The 21,714-nt window shown below is 37.1% G+C and overlaps 1 protein-coding gene across 1 annotated transcript in view; it reads left to right on the forward strand.

Annotated features, from left to right (window-relative positions):
* Positions 1-8,281: 8,281 nt before the first annotated feature.
* The window catches only part of IQCM (IQ motif containing M), a gene marked incomplete at its 5' end in the record, with an annotated part of 343,549 nt that continues 330,116 nt past the window's right edge, over positions 8,282-21,714 (forward strand). Inside the window, 3 exons of the mRNA XM_041738752.1 lie at positions 8,282-8,315; positions 16,765-16,847; positions 18,688-18,955. Of these exons, the coding sequence (XP_041594686.1) occupies positions 8,282-8,315; positions 16,765-16,847; positions 18,688-18,955 (385 nt within the window). The remainder of the gene's footprint in view (positions 8,316-16,764; positions 16,848-18,687; positions 18,956-21,714) is intronic.

The following is a 21,714-nucleotide window of genomic DNA, read 5'->3' on the forward strand; positions in this document are numbered from 1 at the left end:
ACTTTTATAACAGCACAGTTTTAATCTGTGAAAATCACAAGAAAAAGAGACATAACATGCCACAATTATTGTTGAAGGCACAACTGCATGTATTGACATGTGAATCTTCCTAAGGTATTTTGAAAGCGTTTCAGATAAAACAGAGTACTAATAAGTAAGGCATTATGGTATTTTTGTTGTTCTTGGACACATGTATCATATCTGATATGTTTCTAACTAAAATTTCACCAAAATAAAATTTATAAGATATAACGTCCAGTATTTTTAACACTTCATTCAAGAAATTGTACTTTCCTTATTGCCTCCTCCCCCACCCCTTTCTATCAGTGTCTTAAGGTTGAATTCAAAGACTGAATAAATTTGAGGCAAGAAAAATGTGGAATAGTGCCAGTTTTTCTGAAACTTTTGTGTGTGTATGTGTGTGTGTGTGTGTGTGTGTGTGTGTATGATTACTGCTCAATTTGGGCCAAAGCAATTAGCTCCTTTTCTCATTTGGATAATTGTGGTTTTCCTATCAAGGTAAGTAGGTGCATAAAATTAAACAATCCCATACATCACCCAGTGCTCATCATGACAAGGGCATTCTTTAATCCCCATCTTAGCTGTGGGAACTTGGAAAAGTTGGTCAAACTTTCCTGAACCTCAAGGCAATGAAATGAAATCATAACTACTTCCTGTAGCTGCTGGAAGGTATAAACATGTATGAATGCACCTCCTCCTCCTCCTCCCCTTTTGCCTAGGAAACTCCTGTTTTACACTTCAGCCATTATTTCACAAATGCCACTTTTCCCAGAAAGCCTTTCCTAACGGCCACCCCGAGGGACTTTGGCTGGGCTCCTCTACTATATTTGGTCTGAGCACCATGTGACCCACTAGACACCATCAACTTTATTAAATAAAATAAAGTCCATTAGACACACTGTAAAAAGTTATGACAAATTACATGGGAAAATTTAGCAGTAGTCAGATTTCTAAATAGATATTAGTAATGCTGAAAACTAAGCAGAGTATAATGATTGAAGACTTCTTGCAGGAATTCAAATCAACTGCTTTTTATGAGTTACTTATTGCTTGGCTAGCCATGTGCTCAGTCTTATGGAATACACAAAAGAAATAAAAACTAGTTCTTTCCCTTGTTCGGCTTACCATCTAGCACAGATATTGTTGGCTTTTATGAAAGCTCTATGCCTCATTTTTCTTTTGAGAAAGAGAAGAAGAGAAATAAAACGATCTGTGATGATGAGAGTAGTGTTTTCAGAGTTTTACTAGGTTACTTCGAAAAACTAATAATTAAAACTTAAAATTTGGGGACCTGGGTGGCTCAGTCGGTTAAGCATCTGCCTTAGGCTCTGGCATAGTCCTGGAGCCCTGGGATCTATTCCTGCTCATCAGGGAGCCTGCCTCTCCCTCCCCCTCCCAACCCCCAACTCTGACCCATGCTCTCTCTTTTTTCCGCTCAAGTAAATAAAATCTTTAAAAAAACTTAAAATGTATTGTTGAATTTAAATTGATGTATAACATATAATCAGAAAAGTGCATAATTCCTAAGTGTATAGCTCGAGAAATATTCACAAAGTAAACCTGCCTGCATAACCACCATCTGATAAATAAACATTACTGGCACCCTAGAGGCTTTCCTTGTGCCCCATCAGCCGCTGCACCCTCTCTCCAAGGGTCACCATTATTCTGTTTTCTATTACCATTGATGTTTTGCCTGCTTTTGAACTTTATATGAATGGGGCCATGTCCTCTTTATGCTTTCTCTCAAGATTATGTGTGTGAGGATCAGTCATGTCTGTGTATAGTGCTTCATTCTCGCTGCTGTGACACATTCAGTGGTATGAATATGCTGTGATTTATCTATTCTGCTGTCAGAGGACACTTGGGCTGCTTCCAGTTTTCACCTATTACAGAGTAGTGGTGCAGTGATCATTCTTACATGTGTCTTTCATATTATAACGTGTTTCTGTTGGGAGTGGGAGGGCTGAGCCATACTTAGATATAGATTTAGGTTTTGAAGATTCCGTCAAATAGTTTTCCAAAGATTACCAATTTACACTCCTGACAGGCAGTAAATGAATATTTCGGTAACTCTATATCCTTGCCAACACTTAGGATTTTGTGAAAGCCATTCGTTTGGCTGCACGGTAGTTGTGATTTGACTTTGTGTTTCCTTAACGACCAATGAGTTTTGAGCAACTTTTAGCATACTGATTTCCCATTTGAAAACTCTGTTTGTAAAGTGTCTACTGCAATCATTTGCCGACTTGTATATTAGATTGTCTCTTTCGTTGGCTTGTAAAAGTTATTTACTTTGCAAATGTTATTTTTGTGCTTGTAATTTTGGAAAATGCAGGGACTAAAGGTCAATTTTTCAATTCCCTCTAGTAGTTGAACTCTTTACTGAGGTACGGCTCCATGTGACATTATTTGCTTGCCTTTCCCCTAACCACCAAGGAGTGATAATCTTATCTCACCAACTCCAGCCCATCATCTTCTGTCAGTAAGGTTTGATTCTCGGTAGCCTTCCATGTACATGTTCATGTATTGCCAAATCCTACTTTATACATCCCTGTATCAAAACCCTAAGATAAGATCACAGAAAAAATCTATAGCTAACTGAATATGGCTCAGAAGGACCAGTTTTACACATTGAGACCAAATGGGAAAAAATTCATATGTTTTAGCTGAAGAGTATTTTAAAAGAATCATGTGCGAGTCCTCCCAGTTTAGCATCTCCTTTTTAATGACTTCAGAATTGAAATGAAATTAAAGCTTTCTTTTGTGACTTAAAGACATATATTTTATGTAAACCAGGAATATTTGGGATCTCTTAATTAGTGTCAGTGTCCATGCAAGCCCACAAGGAAATAGAGCATGGTCCCTGTTTTATGAAGTCGAACCTTACATCCAGAAGGCACCTGTGGAATCATTGACTGGGTGTCTCTGATCCTTTAGTGTTGGAATTGGGGTTGGTGGCAGTGACAGTCATGCTGGGACAAGCTCTGAGACCCTCTTCAGTCAGAAGAGCAAGGCTTTCATCTGTCGTTCTCATTGGCTTCTGAGGAAGAGTTCCTTTAAACACAGGTTGAAGCTGCTCTTTTAAAAATTGTGTGTCTATTTTAAATCCTTCATTTGTAGCTAGGAATTCAGGAAGGAGGTGGAATTCAGTGAGGTTAAGTGGTTTGGCCAAGATCACACGTTTTGGCAATGGCAGAGTAAGGACTGAAATCCAACTTTGCTCTCTCTGCAGTGCTCTCTGACTCGATGTTTGTGTCAGCTGGAGCAATATCCTAATGACTCAATTATGTCCTTTTCCTTCCCACTTCCTGGCTCTGAGAAATTTATTTACCCAAGTTAATTAGAGAATCAGAGGGAGGTTTCTGCGTCAGGAAAGGAGTGTGCTTGCCACTGTTACACGTGTTCCCCAGGATCCCAGCTTAGCTGATATTAATGATCATGAATTCATGAAGTATCTTCTTTCCAACTCATTTTATGGCCATCTGACTAATTTGGTTCATCATTTTAATTATGCAGTTGTAAAGTTTTTATTCTCCTATTGTCTGATATACTTTTTTACCCATTAGAGAGCCTAAATTTGGCTCTGTTAATATTGTTTTGTTTTCTTTCCCTGCACTCTTTTCTGTTTTCTCATTCCTGTTGTTTGGTGCCAGCATATCTGAAGTCTGGTCAGAGGGACATGGAGACGTGGTAGAGAGAAGTCAGGAAGCAAGTCTGGAAAATGACCTGACGGTCCTTGTTGACTTGAAAGAGAAAAAGGGAAGGAGGGCTCACACTTACCAGAGAATGAAACAGGACAAATGATAGGATGAAACCTGAGAGGGTGACTCTGTTGGCCAAGGGTTGAGAGGCACATGAGGAGGGTTGCAGCCAGGGACATGATGGAAAGAGGTCAGGCCTAGGCCACTTTCTTGGGTATTCTGCTCCCACATTCCAGAGAACAAAGAAAAGTGGAGAAGGACATGAGGGAGACATGAACTCTTAACCATGCTGTTTTTGAAACTTGGGACCAGTTAGAATTGCACACATTACACAAGCAATGTAATAATAGATTTTAGAAAGTCATGGGGCCTTTGAGATCTTCTTGCCCAATAGTTTTATTTTGCAAATGAGGAAACTAAAGACTAAGAAAAGTCAAAGCAAGCCCCTTGGCTCAGTTCTCAGTGGAGCTGTGGGATATCAGTCCTATATTTTTCATCCATATTTACGCGGTTGCAAGAGAGAGAAAAGCCCAAGGCAAGGAGCTAGGTTTTATCCTACATGTGTTTGGAAGTCATGGAAAGGAAATGATATGCTCAGATACACATTTAAGAAGATAACTCCTGCTTTGTGGCGAAGGAATTGGAATAGGATAAGAGTAGGAATCAATAGAGCAGTTAGGAGGCTGTTTCAGCATTCCAAGAACTAAATGATTGTGACTGGGAGAGGGAAAATGAGGAGAAGCAGAAGTATTTTGAAGTTAAGATGTAGAAGACTTGGGGCGCCTGAGTGGCTCAGTTAGCTAAGTGTCTGCCTTCGGCTCAAGTCATGGGATCAAACCTTTCGTTGGCTTCCTGTTCAACAGGGAGCCTGCTTCCCTTTCTCTCTCTCTCTCTCTCTCTTTCTCCCTCTGCCCCTCCTCCTCTGTTTATTCTCTTGCTCTCAAATAGATAGATAGATAAATAAATAAATATTTAAAAAATGTTGAAGACTTGATGGATTGGAGGTAGTAGGTAAAATATAGGAGGACTCAACATTTTATGTCTTGACCAACTGGGTAGACATGGAGAAATGGGAAGGAAATATCTTTTGATTGAAGATTAGGAGAATTTCTCTGATTCACCTTTCTATCAACTGTTAAAACTGCCTGTCTAGATCTGTGGATCATGACATGCCCAAGTTCTGCTGCATACCATTGGGCAGCTATTTTGTCACCAGAATCCTTAGTTACCATGATAAAATCTTATCAGTCATCTGCTTTGGAAGGACAAGCTAAAGAGATAAGGAAGGGAAATACTCTTTCCACTTTTGTTTGCTTTTTTATCCATATAGTAATGGAATTAGAAACCCTTAGCATTCCTGTTAACCCAATACAAGATCCTTGAGTTGCGTCTACTGGAGGAGAAAGGGAGGATGTGCCTGAGAAGACATGGGAAGCTAGGGCATCCCTGTCCAGCCTGCTGTTGCCGTTAATTACTCATTTTACAAACAGATTTTGAAATCCTTGTATATGTCAGGTCCTTTTTTAAGGTGCTGGGACTATAGAAGGGAAGAAAACAAAGCCCTTCCTTTCAGAAGTCACATTCCAGAACACTACTTATGTCAGTGCCTGCTTCCACATATTAAAACGGTTTGTTGCCTATTTCAACAGTGTATAATCCAACCCCCTGCTTAAATCAAACAGAGCTATACTTGCTGTCTCCCAAACCATGTGCATTCTCACCTCGCACTTGCTTCTCTCTGTTTCTCTGACATCAGCCAATCTGACCTGCTGAGGACTGATATTCAGTACCATATAGGTGTGCTGCCCAGCACCCAGTTCTAACTAGTTGATGCCTGTGCTAAACCAGTTGTTCAGAATATCACTATTATCCCTCACCCACCCTTCCATCCTGCTCAGTCTCCCTTCAACACTTTTCTTAGGTCGTTTTCTCAACCTTCAGCCTTCAGGGATCCCATCTTCATTTGAACTCATGGCACTTATGGGTTTATATCACTTATTTACAGAGCTCATAGACTTTCTTTTTTTTAAATTTAAATCTTTAAACCCATCATGGGGCTTAAACTCACAATCCCAAGATCAAGAGTTGGATGCTCTATTGATTAAGCCAGCCAGGTACCTTAGCTCGTAAACTTCCTTTGACATCTGGTATATAGTTGTTTGTATTTTATTTAAAATTTTGACTTATGTATTTGCCTTTTCTTCCAAAATAGATGGCTTACAACCCTTGTACAACCCAGATATTAGATTTATACTTATTAATTGATCATGTATTAGGAGGGACTCAGCATTTCTTAACTATCTCCTTGGGATGAAAGTGGAGAGGGGCCCTATCTGCTGATATTCCATGTCAGTGTGCTGCTTATCTTTAGGCAAGTCCATCCTCCAGGGCCTCTTCCACCCCCACCTCCTATCTCAGCATCCCTTATCACTCGGGTTTGCAGGGGCATTATCATGCCAGCACCCCTTAGGATGCTTGGCTAGTTTTGTGCATTAAAAGGGCTGTGGGATGTCTTGCTTGCCAGCCAATTTAATGCAGGCTGACACTCCTGGCACACTGAATTAAGGTGGAGGAGCCAAACGCCCCAGAGAAGAGTCCATTTCTATGGAGATTAAAACAAGAAAATGACAGAGCACAAAACACCTTTATTTTCTTTTTATATTTAAATGGAAAGAAGACAGTAATTAAGCCAGACTAGAAGATGAGTTCTGATTGTTAATTGCTAAGGGAGAGGTGCAGTATTTTAATTTGTCCCAGTTCATTTGTAGAACTAGGGAGATGAGGTACATGGTCTGTGCTCTTGCCCATGGTATAATGCTGACAATTTGAGAATTAATCATTTTTGGATGTTCCAGATTTGTTATTTTAAAACAGTAACTATAATATTTTTCCCCCTCTGGTCAGAAGCTGAGGAAAAGTGTTGTAGCCTTTTATCTAATAGCATGTGGCTATAGAGTCATGACTTCCATAGGGCCATGGTGGCTTGTGGATTATCTCAAATAAGCCCCAAATTATTTAACAGGTCTTGAATACTTCACCACAGTTTGATGCTCTAGTCAGCTAACTGAAATTATACCTAGACTTTTAGAACAAGAGGCTCCATAAGGCTCTGTAAAGCATTTAATATTGCTATTTCTAATTATAAAGCAATGTGAGCACACAGTAGTATGCACCGGTGTAACTGACTCCCTGGCTGTAGAGGCAACATTTGATGCATTTTGGATAATCCTTTGGAAGTAATGATAATTTCAAATGTAGGAATAAGGGCTCAGCTCAATAAACACATTAATCAGTCCTTTATTGAGCATCTCCAGAATGTGATGCACTGAGCTGGGAACCCTGAAAGTCAAGGCAAAAGGCAGGAGTTTGCTCTTCCAGCTGAACGTTTGAATCTTTGGGGAAGGCTAAAAAATGCAGATGCCTCCATCCCACTCTAGACTGATATATTTTTAATCATTTCCCACCCAGGCAATTCTAATAGACATTCAGGGTTGAAGAGCCCCTGGTGTGAAGTATAGTTTGGTTTTCAAGGCACTTGAAGTTTAATTGGGAATATAGGACTTCTGTTTATATCTATCACTCTGTTTTTTAGCTCCTCACACAGAAGTATATGATAAATTTCAAGTGAGAGGCATGGACAACATAACTACTGTGCTTACAAGAACAGATCCCTAGAGGCCGGGGTGATCATGAAGGAGGTAGGATTTGAACCTATGCTATAAGGATGGGTAGGACATATGTTAAAAAAAAAAAAAAAAGTTTGAAAACAGGGCAGTCTGAGTAGGAGGCTAGCATCAACCTAAACTCAAGTGTCTAAGTTCAAGGCAAAGATGTGTAAGGTATGTGCCCAGTATTAACTGGATATTATTTGGAAAATAGTAAGAAATCAGAGGGACCTGCCTAGGGACTTGCACCCAAATATGTGGATTTGAGTTCTGTATATGACACTAAATAACATCTTACACTGACAAGCTGTTTCACATCTCTGAGTTCTGGTTTCCACATTTGTTTTTTTTATTTTTTTATTTTTTTATTTATGATAGTCACACAGAGAGAAAGAGAGAGGTAGAGACATAGGCAGAGGGAGAAGCAGGCTCCATGCACCGGGAGCCCGATGTGGGATTCGATCCCGGGTCTCCAGGATCGCGCCCTGGGCCAAAGGCAGGCGCTAAACCACTGCGCCACCCAGGGATCCCTTTTCTTTTTCTTTTCTTTTCTTTTATTTATTTATTTATGTGGTTTCCACATTTGGTAAATAGTTCCTGTCAGGTTGTTCAGAACCAGTAATGTAATATGTATACAAACACTTGGTAAACTACAGAGAGCCCCATTCAGTGGTGGCTGTTGTTATTAGTCTCTTTTGGAGAGGCAGGCATTGAAGATTTTAGAGGAGAAGAGAGATGTATAAAAAGTGTTAATAATTCATCCAATTTTTTTTTCTGAGTGAGTGAAAAAGCTAAAAATAAATATTTACCATCAATACATTATTTAATGTAATTGTGTTTAGGGACTTGGAGCCCAACTTTCAAAAAAGAAGATCACCCTAACTTCCCATCTTGATTGCTGCAGAGGCTATGTCTGATAAAGCAGAATGTGAGTATCACACTTCCGTGATGACTCAGTGCATGATGCGTGATAATCCAACAGCTTTGAGGAAACTTTTAATTATTAATCTTAGGAACACTACTGTTATTGGTGTACCTTGTAAGAATTCATCTCATTCCTTTTATTTAAATATAACTAACTTTTGAGATATCTATAGCAACTTTTAATTTAGTGTCCTGTCCAATATGGTATCTACTAGCCACATATGGCTATTCAGTGCTTGGAGTGTTACCAGTGAAACTAAAGAACCATTTAATTTTAATTCATTTTAATTTCAATACAAAAACTGATAATTCAGTTATTGGAAAACTTTTAACCACATTTGGAGCAACTTGAGTATGTGAATATATTTTTGCAAGTGGATAGTATAGAAAATCTAAATACAGATCGAGTATTTTTGATTAAAGGCCAGCATCTGAATTGAGAGGTGTATAAATGCAAAATACACACAAGATTTTGAAAATTATCTCATTAGTTTTTAATATTGGTTAATGTTGAAATGATAATATTTGGATATAGTTTAAATAAAATCTATAGCAATTGGTTACTATGTGTTATTAAAATTAACTTCATCTCTTTTCAGTTTTAAAACATATGACTACTAGAAAATTTTAAATTACGTATGTGGCTCACATTGTATTTCTTACAGAGCTGATCTAGACTTGGCAACCCTTCAGGTAATCTTGAATTTAGGCTTTGATAGCCTGATTGAGAAGCATAGAGTGCTGCATAGAGGGTTGGGATTTCTGGTTAAGCAGCTTTCCCTTGGCTCTTGTGACCCCAGGAAGTATATGGTACAGTCCAGCAGGCATCTATTCTAGACTCCACGTGGATTACTGTAACTCTCTATTTGGATAACACAGCACATTTTTAGATGGAAAGGGCAGAAAGGGAAGAAGATCCATAAAGTGGAGGAGGAATGTTCTCTAGTTCCATTTTGCCTTTGGGTCATGCCCACAATTACGTAAATTATATTTGAAGACTTGATATTGAGAGCTGAGAATTCCTCTGTGTCTCCTTAGCAACCAAATCCCGCTCTGAGGAAGATTAACATAGAGAGAGATGTGGTTTTTTTTTTTTTTTTTTGAGGGGAGCTGCACGGTAAAATCTCCCTGAGGTAGGTAGGAAACCTATTAATCACTTACTGTTACAAAGGCAATAAACGACTTTTCTAAAGAAGGAATAAAGAAAGTGGGGAAGTGAGGAAAACTGGAAGAGACAACTCAACAGAATGCTGTTACCTTGGAACTAAAGAGTTGGATCTTAATGAAGAATGTGTTGTGTGGAATGATCAGATGGTTGAATATAGGTTTTAGGAGATGAGGGCCATATGCCACTTGGAATTTGGGTTTCACTTGGTTTTTGAACTTTTTGAAAAGAAATTAGACAAATTATATTTTTCTCACTTATATGTAATGAAATTGAGTATAAACTATTTTAGTTGAGATTTCTCTTCAAGGGCTTCCCTTCACTTCCTAGTTTCCACCACTCTTTGCCCTGGAATGAATTAAACCATCTTCCAGCTTCCCTCTTCTGCACCTCATCCCCAAGCTTCTCCCCTCTCCTAACCTAACCCTGCCCTTCCTCTGAACCTACTTTTAGAAGGAGATCTTTCAGCACAGACAGTAATATTCAATCCTTTGTTAATTTGCTTTTTAATGATTTGCTGTGTGTTTGTTATTTTTAGCCAAAGAGTATTTCCTTTTTTTTTTTTTAAGATTTTATTTATTAATTCATGAGAGACACAGAGAAAGAGAGAGAGAGACAGAGAGAGAGAGAGAGAGAGAGAGAGGCAGAGACACAGGCAGAGGGAGAAGCAGGCTCCATGCAGGGAGCCCGATGTGGGACTCAATCCCGGGTCTCCAGGATCATGCCCTGGGCCGAAGACAGGCGCTAAACTGCTGAGCCACCCAGGGATCCCCCCAAGGAGTATTTCCTACAAAATTTAGGAAGATCTCAAATATGTTAAACAGAACAAAACAGGTCTGAGCTATTCTGATTGAAAGAAGGAAGAGCCCTGAATGCACATGAAATTGATGAAGCACAGTTTTAAAACCACTACCTTAGTCTGGATTTGATTCAGTTTTATTTTCTTTGGATATTTCTGTTTTAAACCTTATCTCTAATAATACAATGCAAAGTCATATCTTTAAGGGGAAATTCATGCATTAGTGGGCTGACAGTAGAGGGTTTTGGTGACTTACGTTGGCCTCTGTCGTAGCGTATGCATCATGCTGAATGTCACAGCATTTATTTACAATTGTTTTCCTGGCATTGGGCTCTAAGTACCTGGAAGGTAGGGAGACCTAATGCCCTATTTATTTCAGCACATTTAGCACCAAATTGGCACCAAGTTCAGCACCTTTAGCATCTGGGACTTAGTAGGTGCTTAATGAACATATACTAAACTAAATCTCATTGAGTCTGAGGTATGGATTTTCTAACACCTGTGAAATCAAACACACAGGCACTTACTTTGACTGTATAGGCAAAGAAGGCCTTAGCAGTGTAGCCGTACATTTTTGTTCGGGATAACTCCTTAGTAAATTTTTGTGAGGTCTCTGAAGAATGCAGCCTGTTTGTAGGAAGGATAGAAAGCCTCTTAGTAAGGCCAGTTATTTTTGTTAGGGTTATTAAAAATACATGTTTGTAAGTCCCAAGGTCTTTCTAGGGAAGAGAAAATTTGCTCAGTGATATAATCAAGAAATAGCCAATGGCTTATTCCTTGTTATAGCTTCCATAATTAGGTCTTCTTCTGGTGTCTTCACTTCAGAGATTTACTAGAACAATTACACAGATCCTCTAAAGGATTAAGAGAAACCTGAAGTTTTATGAACTACCAATCATAATACCATTAAACTGATGATATACGAAGAGTATTTTCTTAAAAATATAAAACAAATGTAAGAAAATATTTTAGGCTAGTGAAATTGTTTGGCATTAGAAATTCATTATCTTTCCCGAAGGAAATGTTAATATTTGCACTCATGTTTTATGTAAGTAGTATAAGTATTTCAATCTCTTCATGAACTTTATCATAAAATAGTTGTTGTTGCTTTTAATGATTTTTTATTGCTTTGGGGGGTTTAGTCACTTGAAGAATCCAAAGTATAATGAAATTTTATTATTTGCAAATCTATTAATTAATTAGTTTTGGATAAAAAGAACTATAATAAGACCAGATTTATTCAAAACAATTTAGAAAGTTGAAATTTATCTTTGTGCTACTGAAGAAATGAAGATTGACTAATGAGATTAATTATATAAACATGGTTAGAGAAAAGTTTAGCTCAATGATAGTAATAATACAATAACTGCAGTAATAATTGCTCATATTTATTGAAAGCTTTTTATGTGCCAGGCGCTGTGCTAAGTGCTTTGTAACTAAGTCCAATTGAATCCTCACAACTCTGTGCAAGATATACTGTTATTATTATCCTCATTTTACAAATAAGAAAATGAAGGCTTAAGACAATAAAATAAGATTCATGAGGAAATTGTAATTCAAGACCAAAACAGTGTGACTCAGGAATGAGGGCTCTTAAAAGTCATTCTACATGCTATGGATACATATTTACAAATCAATAAAGCCTTAATTATAGATTTTTTAAGAGAAGGAGCAGACCTTGACAACTTCTTAATAATTGAAGTTCCAGTGTGCACTCAAATGTCTAAAAGCTGCATGCTTGTATGCTTATCATGAACAAAGAAACAGAAACCTCAAAGATTAACTGGATGGATTTTTAACATCAAAGTTGTTTAATTTCTCCTAACTCTTGACTCTTTTGTTGAATATATATATATATATATATATATATTCAATTCAAATTATAAAAATAACGCACATTATCTTTGCCTTTTTTTTCTTTTCTGGGACAAACTGGCATCAGCCATTTGCCTTTCCTAAGGCACTGAGATATGAATTTTCTTGTGCAACCTTGAGAATTTAACTTTTTGGTTCAAAGGCTAATTTTTAGTTACAGGAGAAAATCAGAACAGCTGCCTCAGCATCTTAAATGCCAGTGAAGGTTGGGTTTAAATGCCAACTTGGAGTCAGCGTGTCAACATGCCTTCAGTTGGAGCCATTTTAGGATCTGTAAGAAATTGCTCTCTTCTGGTGGTGGCTGCCTTTCTCTGCCCTTTGAAGAACAATCCCAGGCCTTGTCCTATTCAAGAACTTCACAGCCTGACTGTGTAGGTTCACTGTGGTAGTCCCTAGAGGAGTCAGAAACTTTCTGGTTCCAAGAGGGCCGTTATGATTGTCAGAGTGTATACCAGCTCCTGCAGTTCACAACGACAGGTGGCTCTTGGTGATGGGGAAAATCAGACACACTGGTCATCCAAGAGCCCAGATAGAAGTAAAATGCTGTCTTGGGAATTTAATTCCTCTAAGGCCAGTTAAAGAAGGGGAAATCAGAACAACTTTTTCAGCCCACTAAATTATAGTGAGGGCCCAGGATTGGCAGCTTGAACTGCTTGGGCTGCTGTAACAAAATGTCATAATCTTAGTGGCTTATAAGCAAAAGAAATCTATTTCTCACAGGTCTGGAGACTGAGAAGTGCAAGATAATTGTGCCAGTAGATTTGGTGTCTGGTGAGGCCTGATTCCTCACTGATGGATGTCTTCTTACTGTAGGTTCACAGGGTAGAAGGGACTGTCTAGCTCTCTGGAGGCTTCTTTAACAGGGCATGAGGGTGGAGCCCTTATGACCTAATCACTTTCCAAAAAACCCTCTTCCTAATACCATCATACCGGGCATTAGGTTTCAACGTATGAATTTTGGGAGAATATGTCTCTTCAGTCCATAGCAGAAAGTGGTGATGAAATGCAAGTATTTCACTAGAGTGACCAGGCAAATCTCAGAGGAGTTTCCAGTACTCACAAGGAGTAAGTACGTGGCATTAGGAAAAGCAGCAGATATGTAAAAAAAATGCAGGAAGCAGCTTGGGAGACCAGCTCCTGTGTGGGCTTCCAGCACGGCTGACTTTGGAAGGTATTCAGGCCCTCTTCGTGTCAGAGCTTTGCCTATAAATGAAGACTAGATCATTTGGAATGAAGACATGGTAGTTTTTATAAAGCTACATTTTCACCAAAAACCAGTGACTTAATCATTTCATATATGAGTAAGTTGTATTGTTTATCATGTGTATGACACAGGGCAATACTGTAAGTATAAGTAATTCCAAGGGAAGTAGTCAGAAGAAGGGAATCAAAGAAGGAAAGATTGTCATGAGAGGAAGAAACAGTGGAGAGATTTTGGCATCACACCTCAGAGTACATTACTGCTTTTTCTCTGGGGAGTACATGGTCTGGTTAGAAGCCCCTCAAAGTAGATTTAGAATTTAGTTGAAATCTGATGAAGGAGACAGTTTTAATTCCTGAACTCCTGTCTCTTCCATGTGAGGACCGTGCATCATATGGCTCTGAGTCGTGACATTTATATGAACCATTTTATGATTGACGTGTGACTTTGTGCTCTGATCTATACAAGGAACATGTATACTTCTTGAAGCACGTGCATGAAATCTTGACAAGTATTTTTTTATTAGAGGGAAGAAAAAAATCTACCAATCTATATCCTTAGAAATATGTAGATAGCTCTGAATGTGGGGAGAAATAGTGGCAAGTGTGGGCGGACAGGGAGATTTGGGTTTGTCAATGACTTTCATACTTCCCATAGGTAAGAGTGGAAGGAAGGAAGAAGCTTGGGAGCAAGAAAAGGTGTTTTTTTTTTTTTTTCCAGAATGATTGCAGAGCAGCAATTCCAGTGCCCAGTGATGGAACATCTTAGTAGAGCTTTTTCTCCTAATCCAGCATTTTAAGGGATGGCGGGGGGTAGGGGGGCTAGAGTCCAGTTAGTTATCTCTCCTTTTTTGCCAGGGTGTTCCCCAGGCTTCAGTCTTCAGGATGGCATAGCCCCAAAGTAACAGCTGCTTGTGACTCCCGAGTCTACATGGAGAAAAGCCAGTGGAAATTTTGTGAAGGAATGAAGAGAGAACTTGTCCCCAGTATTTTGTTATGAAAATTTCAAAGATACAGCAAGCTGGACAGAATTTTAAATTAACACCCACAGACCTACCACCCAGTTCTTACCATGAATATTTTACTGTATTTGACTTATTTCCTATGTATCCATCAATATGCATATCATTAGTCAAAATTCATGTTTGTACTTTTCTTCTATTGATATAAAATGTATGGCAACAAAATGCCAAAATCTTAGGTATATATTCACTGACTAATGATAATTATATATGCTGTGTGAACCACTGTGCATCAAAATATGGAACATTATCATTACTCCAGAAATTTCCTTCATGTCCCTTCTCACTCATCTATACCATCCCTGACCAGAAAAATCACTTTTCTTTTCTATCTCCAATATATTAGCTGTGTTTGCACTAGAACTTCATATAAGTGGAAGCATAAAGTATTATGTTGATGTTTGTGTCTGTAAGGATGCTTGCTTTGTATAATAATTTTAAAATTCATCCATGTTGTGTATGTCAGTAGCTTGATTCTTTTTTATTGGTGAGTGGTATTTCATTTGTGAATATACCACAGTTAGTTTGCTCTTCTCTTGTTGATACACATCTTGGCTATTTCCAATTTAGAACTATTATGCATAAAGCTTCTATGAGCATTTCTGTACAACTCTTTTATAAATGTATGTTTCATTCTCTTTGATAATTACTAGGAGTGGGACTGCTAGATCACAGGATAGGTGTCTATTAATTTTTTAAGAAGTTGCTATAATTTTTCCAAACCGATTATCTTGTTTTGCATTTCTACCAGTGACATGTGAGTGTTCCAATTGCTCCACACTGTCATCAATATTGGGTGTTATCAGTGTTTTAAATTTTAGCCATTCTGGTGGGTATGTGATGGTATCTGCTATGAGAATCTGAATGTTTGGGTGTCCCCTCCCAAATTGGAATGTTGAAATTCCAAACCCCAAAGGTGATGGTATTAGGAGGTAGGGCCTTTGGGAGATGAGTAGGTCATAAGACTGGGACCCTTATCAAAGGGATTAGTCCTCTTATAGGAGGGTCCCAGAGAGTTCCCTAGTCCCTTCTACCATGTGAGGATACAACTAGATGTCTGGGACCTGAGACAGGGCCATCATCTGGCCATGCTGGTGTCCGGATCCTGCACTTCCAGCCTCCAGAACTGTGAGAAATAAATGTCTGTTTCTAAGTCCCCAGCCTGTGGTGTTTTGTTATAGCAGCCCAAATGGACTAAGACAGTATCTCATTATGGTTTTGATTTCCATGAAGATGAATTTTTAACTTATTTTTATTTTTTTAAGATTATTTATTTATTTTTATTTTTAATTTTTTAAGATTTTATTTATTTATTTGAGAGTGAGAAAGAGAGCATGAGCAGGGATGAGGAGGAGCTGAGGGTGAGGGACAAGCAGACTCTTTGCTGGGCAGGGAGTCCAATGCGGGACTTGATCCCAGGACCCTGAAATAATGACCTGAGCTGAAGGCAGACACCTCACTGACTGAGCTACCCAGACACCCAAGACAAAATTTTTAATTGCTTAAAATTTGAGAAGGTGAAAAGAAGAGAGAAAATCTTGATCCTTAGAATATTAAATATTAAATATTAATATTAAAGGAGATAGAGTTATTGGCATACTGGCCAAACTGAAAAGCCAATTTGAATAAATAATTTAGTAATATATTTAAATTTTACTGAATCCAGGTTAAGGAGAGGAAGCAAAGAACACTATAAATGTCAGAATCAACTAATAATGAAATACTTGAGGAGAAAAACCTAGACAAGAGTAAATGAGAATGATATAGTCTATGCTATAGAATTTTATATGTGGCTCTGGATAAAAAGAATAAGAATCTTAAGAAAATATAAATGAGATAAGAATTAATATAATGTTACCTACTTGTAAGCATGTATTTTTTATTTCAAAGCTATTCCTACCGAAGGAACCTATTGAGTTTATTTTGCAGTTATAAGTTTAACAACCAGTTTTAAGGTAAATATTCATAAAGAAATAAATGTACAGCCATGTGAATTAGTCATCAGGTATATAAAACACACTTAGATTTGTTCATTTTTGTGCTCAAGTCATGTTATATCTTCTGTATAGTAACATTTAAAGAACTTTAAGAGGTAAATGGGATTTTGATTTTGTGTACTTTATTTGGTTCCCCTAGACTTTAATAAATAAGCATAATCTACATTAGCACTCTCACTGTTTCAGGCTGATGTGTCTTAAAGTAAAATATTACACTGAAGGAGCATAACATGAACTTCTTTTGCATCCATTAACATCTACTTGTAACACTTACCTTTTATAATGTCCTGCAAAATTCATCACTGCCAAATTTTAATCTCATAGTTTTGCCATTTGTGATTAAGAAATTATACTAACCACATTAAAAAATAAAACATTTTGTGTTTATCTCTTAGGTCCTATATTAGAGATCACCAGACAAGATTTTTTTCAAGAAGCAAAAACTCTCATTGCCCAACATTATGAGAAAATAAATGAGGTTAATGCTTTGCATTTATCTAACTTATTTTTTAGGAAACTAATAACTATTTTTGTATATGACAATGATTGTTTCAAATGGTTGCATGAGCCCTAATAGATTGTGAATAGAAGAGAAAATGAAATCTTTACTAGCTATAAAAATGGATTTTAGATTGCATTGAAACATAAGATTTTATAGCTATACATATTATTTAATTACATGCATATTTAATTTGTACATTTAATCCAATTTTAATGTTTTCTTTTGAAGAATTTTAACAGAAAAATTTGAATTACATATCTCAAATAAATATCCCTCTTTAAACACTATTAGATAAAGCTAAACTAGAAAATATGCTGTGAGCTGTGTCTTTCCCATGCCCCCAGCGTGTTATGCTTCCTTGTATCTCCTTACATATCACTTTGCATTAGAGCCCTTCACTAGTCTGATTGGTCCCCCAGGGCTGTGACTCTCTTTTTGACTATTGTGTCTGCAGCAACAAGCTTTGTGGCTGGCTCAATAAATATTTGCTGAATGGCATAGATTTGGAAGGTGAGAAAGAATATAAGGGAATGGGTCAGCAAAGAGGAGAGTCAGCACAGGCTGAAATTTTAGAGGAAAGCATCTGCAGAGGAGATGGGAAATTTGGGTGACCATCAGCTATTGTGACAAATGAGTCTTTGAGGAGACAAGTGAGGGAAAGGAATCTTAGGATGGCTTCCTGCGTGCCACGCTATACTATCCCCTTTTGAACATTTTTTTTTAAAATGAATTTTAGATAATGATTTTAAATATTTTTCAAAGCTGTGTAGGGGAGAAGGATTATAATTGTTACATATGTTTCATTTGAATGGTCCTCTATAATGAGACTGATCATAGATGGTTTTAATTTTATAATCAACATTGTTAACACTTTAATTTTTTCCTCTAAACGATTGAAAATAATTTTATTTTATTTTTTTATTTTTTGAAAATAATTTTAAATTATATTGATTTCACTAGTAGGCACATGGGATGAAAACTTCAGTCTAAAGAGTTAGATAGATGTACTTTAGAACCTTGATCTTTTTAAAGAATTTTACTCTTCCATCTTTGATTGCTTGGCAAAACATAGTACTAGCATATTAAAGCCTACTTATTGGTGTCTTAAGTTGGCAATAATTTGAATTTGTCTAACCTTTCTTTTTTTTGGAGGGGAGTGATTAGGGCAGGAAATTATAGCTCTATTTATAGGTCAAAAGAATGACTAGAATAGAAAAATTAAAATTGTTTGGATAATTACCTGTCAGTGACCTGGAACTGAGTTATTTTTCTATCATTCAAGGTAGTCAAAATTAAGAAGGAATTAAGTGATTGAAAGGATCTAAAATACATATCTGATTATTGATATCTTTTTCTTGAGAACCTAATTCTGTATATCAGCTCTAATTTCTTACATTTAACAAAGAAGTTTGAGAGTTAGCATTTTATGGACAGTTGAAAATTCTTAAAAGATGCTTGAAAATTATTAAATTCTTCTATGCCTACCATTTGAAAACTTCCTTTTGAAATAGACTTTAAGCTGCATTTGAAAATATCACATGTGAGTAGAAAATTACTATTGAAGAATTTCTTTTTTTTTTTTTTTTTGAAGTGGAATACCTTCATTCTTGTTAAGGGCTTTTGGAGAACTATAAAGGATAACATCTACTCTGTTTACCGCCATGTGTTTTATAGTAAATATATAGTAAGGTACTTTGTAAAATGCATTTATTGGATGTAATTTTATTAACTTATTAATAAAATGTATTATATAATTTTATTATATGATTAATATTTAAATTAAATTTTATCAAATTTATTTTTGTTTTACTCACAGAATAAAGTTCAAGGTACTTCTATAAATGTTTTTAAAAATAAACATCAAAAACCAAAATCTGGCAAATTCATACCTTTGATGATTAAAAAAAAGGAAACACCTGATATGGTTCAAGAACTTCGGACAGCACACAAAAGTATTTGTTTTCCCAAACACCCGTTCAAAAGTGAGCATTTTAAGGAGCCCTCACAGGGAACTTCTTTCAAGGAGCCATATATTTTTAGCGTAAAGGAAAAATTCAAGGACTCTATGGATATAATTGCAAAAGGTAAGTGTTTAGTGTAGCAAAGAAGTTCAACAAACCAACAGGCAAAACCTTTTGCTTCAGGTGTGCTTTTAATGGAATTTCCTTGTTGGAACCAAAGCTCACACTTTAAATCTTAGTAATGGAAGGTGAGGAGGCATGATTAAAAGAGTTACTAAGCTCTGGGGCCACCCGAAATTAAGACAAAAGTACACTAATGGGAAAGAGAAATTTATTAGGACAAAATTGGCTAGCCACATCTTCCAACAGAATGATATTTCTTATAATATAAGAACCTCAGACTATGTAATTCACAGTTAATAAAGCAGTGAGAGGTTTATGGATTTGAATTCTATTGTTGAGCAGGGTACATAGGGTAGGCAAACTCTGAGTCTGTTCCCCCCAAACCCCAGGGATTTTCCTTTAAGACAAATTACAGTGAAGGTTTATTTTCCATCAGGAACTTGGTTAAGATGGAACCTGGAAGTCTATTTACATAAAATGATATTCTTTTCCTGAGACTAGTGGCTGAAATAAATGCCTTTTAAGACACATTTCTGTTTAAGCCTTCATAACTTCATCTCCATTATTCCTTTTTTGTTATTTCTTGTTATGTTATTTTTTCATGGGAATTTTTTTTCATCCAATGAGTGCCTTCTCTGTGGTAGACCCCACGTAGGAGCTGGAGAAACAAAGATGAAAAGCTCATAGAGTAATGGTGGGGATGAATGCCTGGGAGACGGTGAGGGAGGGGTTTACAGAAGCATTTCTCAAAATGCAGTCTTCTGAACATTAGTTTTGAGGGAGTCACTTCAGCAAAAAGCATCTCTGGTTCCTTAAGTGTTAAAAAGTGCATTTCCTGGTTGAGATACATATTGAGCATTAATATATTGAAAATTCTATGATATGCTGCAGAAAAGAACTCTGCTGTTTTTAACGCAGCTATCACCAATTCATTTGAGCAAAGATTTTTCTAAAGAAAGAGATTGAAGTTTCTAGATTGGAAAACTGGGTAGATAGATAACATTATTTTGAGATCTGAAGTCAGAGGGATAAATGGATTTTAGGCAAGTGAAGAAGGGGATGGGAAAGACAATGAATTCAGTTTTAGATCAGCTAAGTAGACACATAGAGGGAGACAGTCATTAAGAAGTTGGAATTGGAGATCCGGCAGTTAAGAGAGAGAGAGGTGAAGATTGAAGATTGATGTTGGGGGGGTCACTGCCATGCCATAATTTTGGGGGTCATGCATTTGTTCAACCAGCATTTATTTATTATGTGAGATGTATAGAGACAAAAGATATGCTACTTGCCCTCAAGAAGTTCAAACTTGACATATGTAATTTGTATGTGGTTGGATGAAGAAGGATAAATAGACAATTACAAAATAGTGTGACCCATAATGTAATAAAAACAAGCTCTACTGCTTTGGAATCAATAGGAGGGATACCTAATTCAGATATAGTAATAAGGGGAGAGGAGGCCTCTCAGTGGTGCAGTGGTTGAGCTCTGCTTTTGGCTCAAGCCGTGATCCTGGGGTCCTGGGATTGAGTTTGGGAGCCTGCTTCTCCCTCTGCCTTTGTCTGTGGGTCTTTAATGAATAAATGAATAAAATCTTTAAAAAAAAGATATAGTAATTAGGGATGGATTCTTCAGAGATTTAAAGTCTTTGGTACATTTTGAAGGATGAGTAAGTTTACTCAAGAAAGAAAGGTTCTATGTAGTTAGACAGTCTAATCTCTTAGGATAATGGATATCTGAGAAAGTGATTGTGGTGTATCTGCGGGAGCTAACATGATTTTATGTAACTGAAATGAGCATTGAAGAGTAATTAGAGATGAGACTAGATATCAGAGAACTTTGAATTTTAGCCCAAAAACAATAAGACTCATCCAGATGTTTTAATGAAAAGTTGCAGTGATCTCATTGGCATTTTAGAACATTTCTGGTAGCAGAGATGAGGTATGTTGATTTTTTGGAGGCTCAGAGTCTACCAATGAGGGGACTAATTTATATGAGAAAGGATGACTTGAATTAAGGTAGCACCCTTGGGGACAGAACTGAGGGCAGCATGGAAACAGATGTGTCATATTAAAGGGTTGGAGATGCATCTTATGTAATGGTAAAACTGCCACCAGCAACCAGTTGGAATCTACACCATGTACCTACTAAGCTTTGTTGTTCTAGGTGATGAAGTTGGGAAACAGCATTTATTGAAGTATGATAGTGGTTTTGGATGCCTTTGGGGAGTTATAATAAAAAAGAGACAAACTAACAAAAGTATTGGCTGGTTTGCAAGCAGAAATGAAAGGGCGTAGAGCAATACCAGGTATCTGGGTCCTTGGTTTTGAGAAAATGCCTAAGATTTATCATTGCAGCAAGAATCAGATTAAGAGTATGTTCTTCCTAACCCAGCCCATTATCTCAGATCACCCCCAGGCACTTACCACTAAATTGAAAGACTAAGGCAAGGGGTAAAGAAGTGAAGATACAAAAGAGATTGTAAAACTATGCTTAAAATAAAGAACTTGGGATGTGGTTATTGTCATGAAGAATTAATTAGAAGAAAATAGATTAAAAAATCTACCCAATATTTTAGAGAATTTTTATTGCTGAAGAAACCATGAACCTTGATTTAACTGAATGTTCAAGAGTAAAATACGTGGCCTTATTTGGAGGTGACCCACAAAAGCTGTACAGTCCCCGAGGAGGATAATAGCAAGATGTGGCCAACAAGCCAGGAAAACACTTCCCAGAGTGGATCCAGGGGCCCCCCAAAATGG

The sequence above is a fragment of the Vulpes lagopus genome, chromosome 23, assembly GCF_018345385.1.
Source record: "Vulpes lagopus strain Blue_001 chromosome 23, ASM1834538v1, whole genome shotgun sequence".
NCBI classification, from domain to species: domain Eukaryota; kingdom Metazoa; phylum Chordata; class Mammalia; order Carnivora; family Canidae; genus Vulpes; species Vulpes lagopus.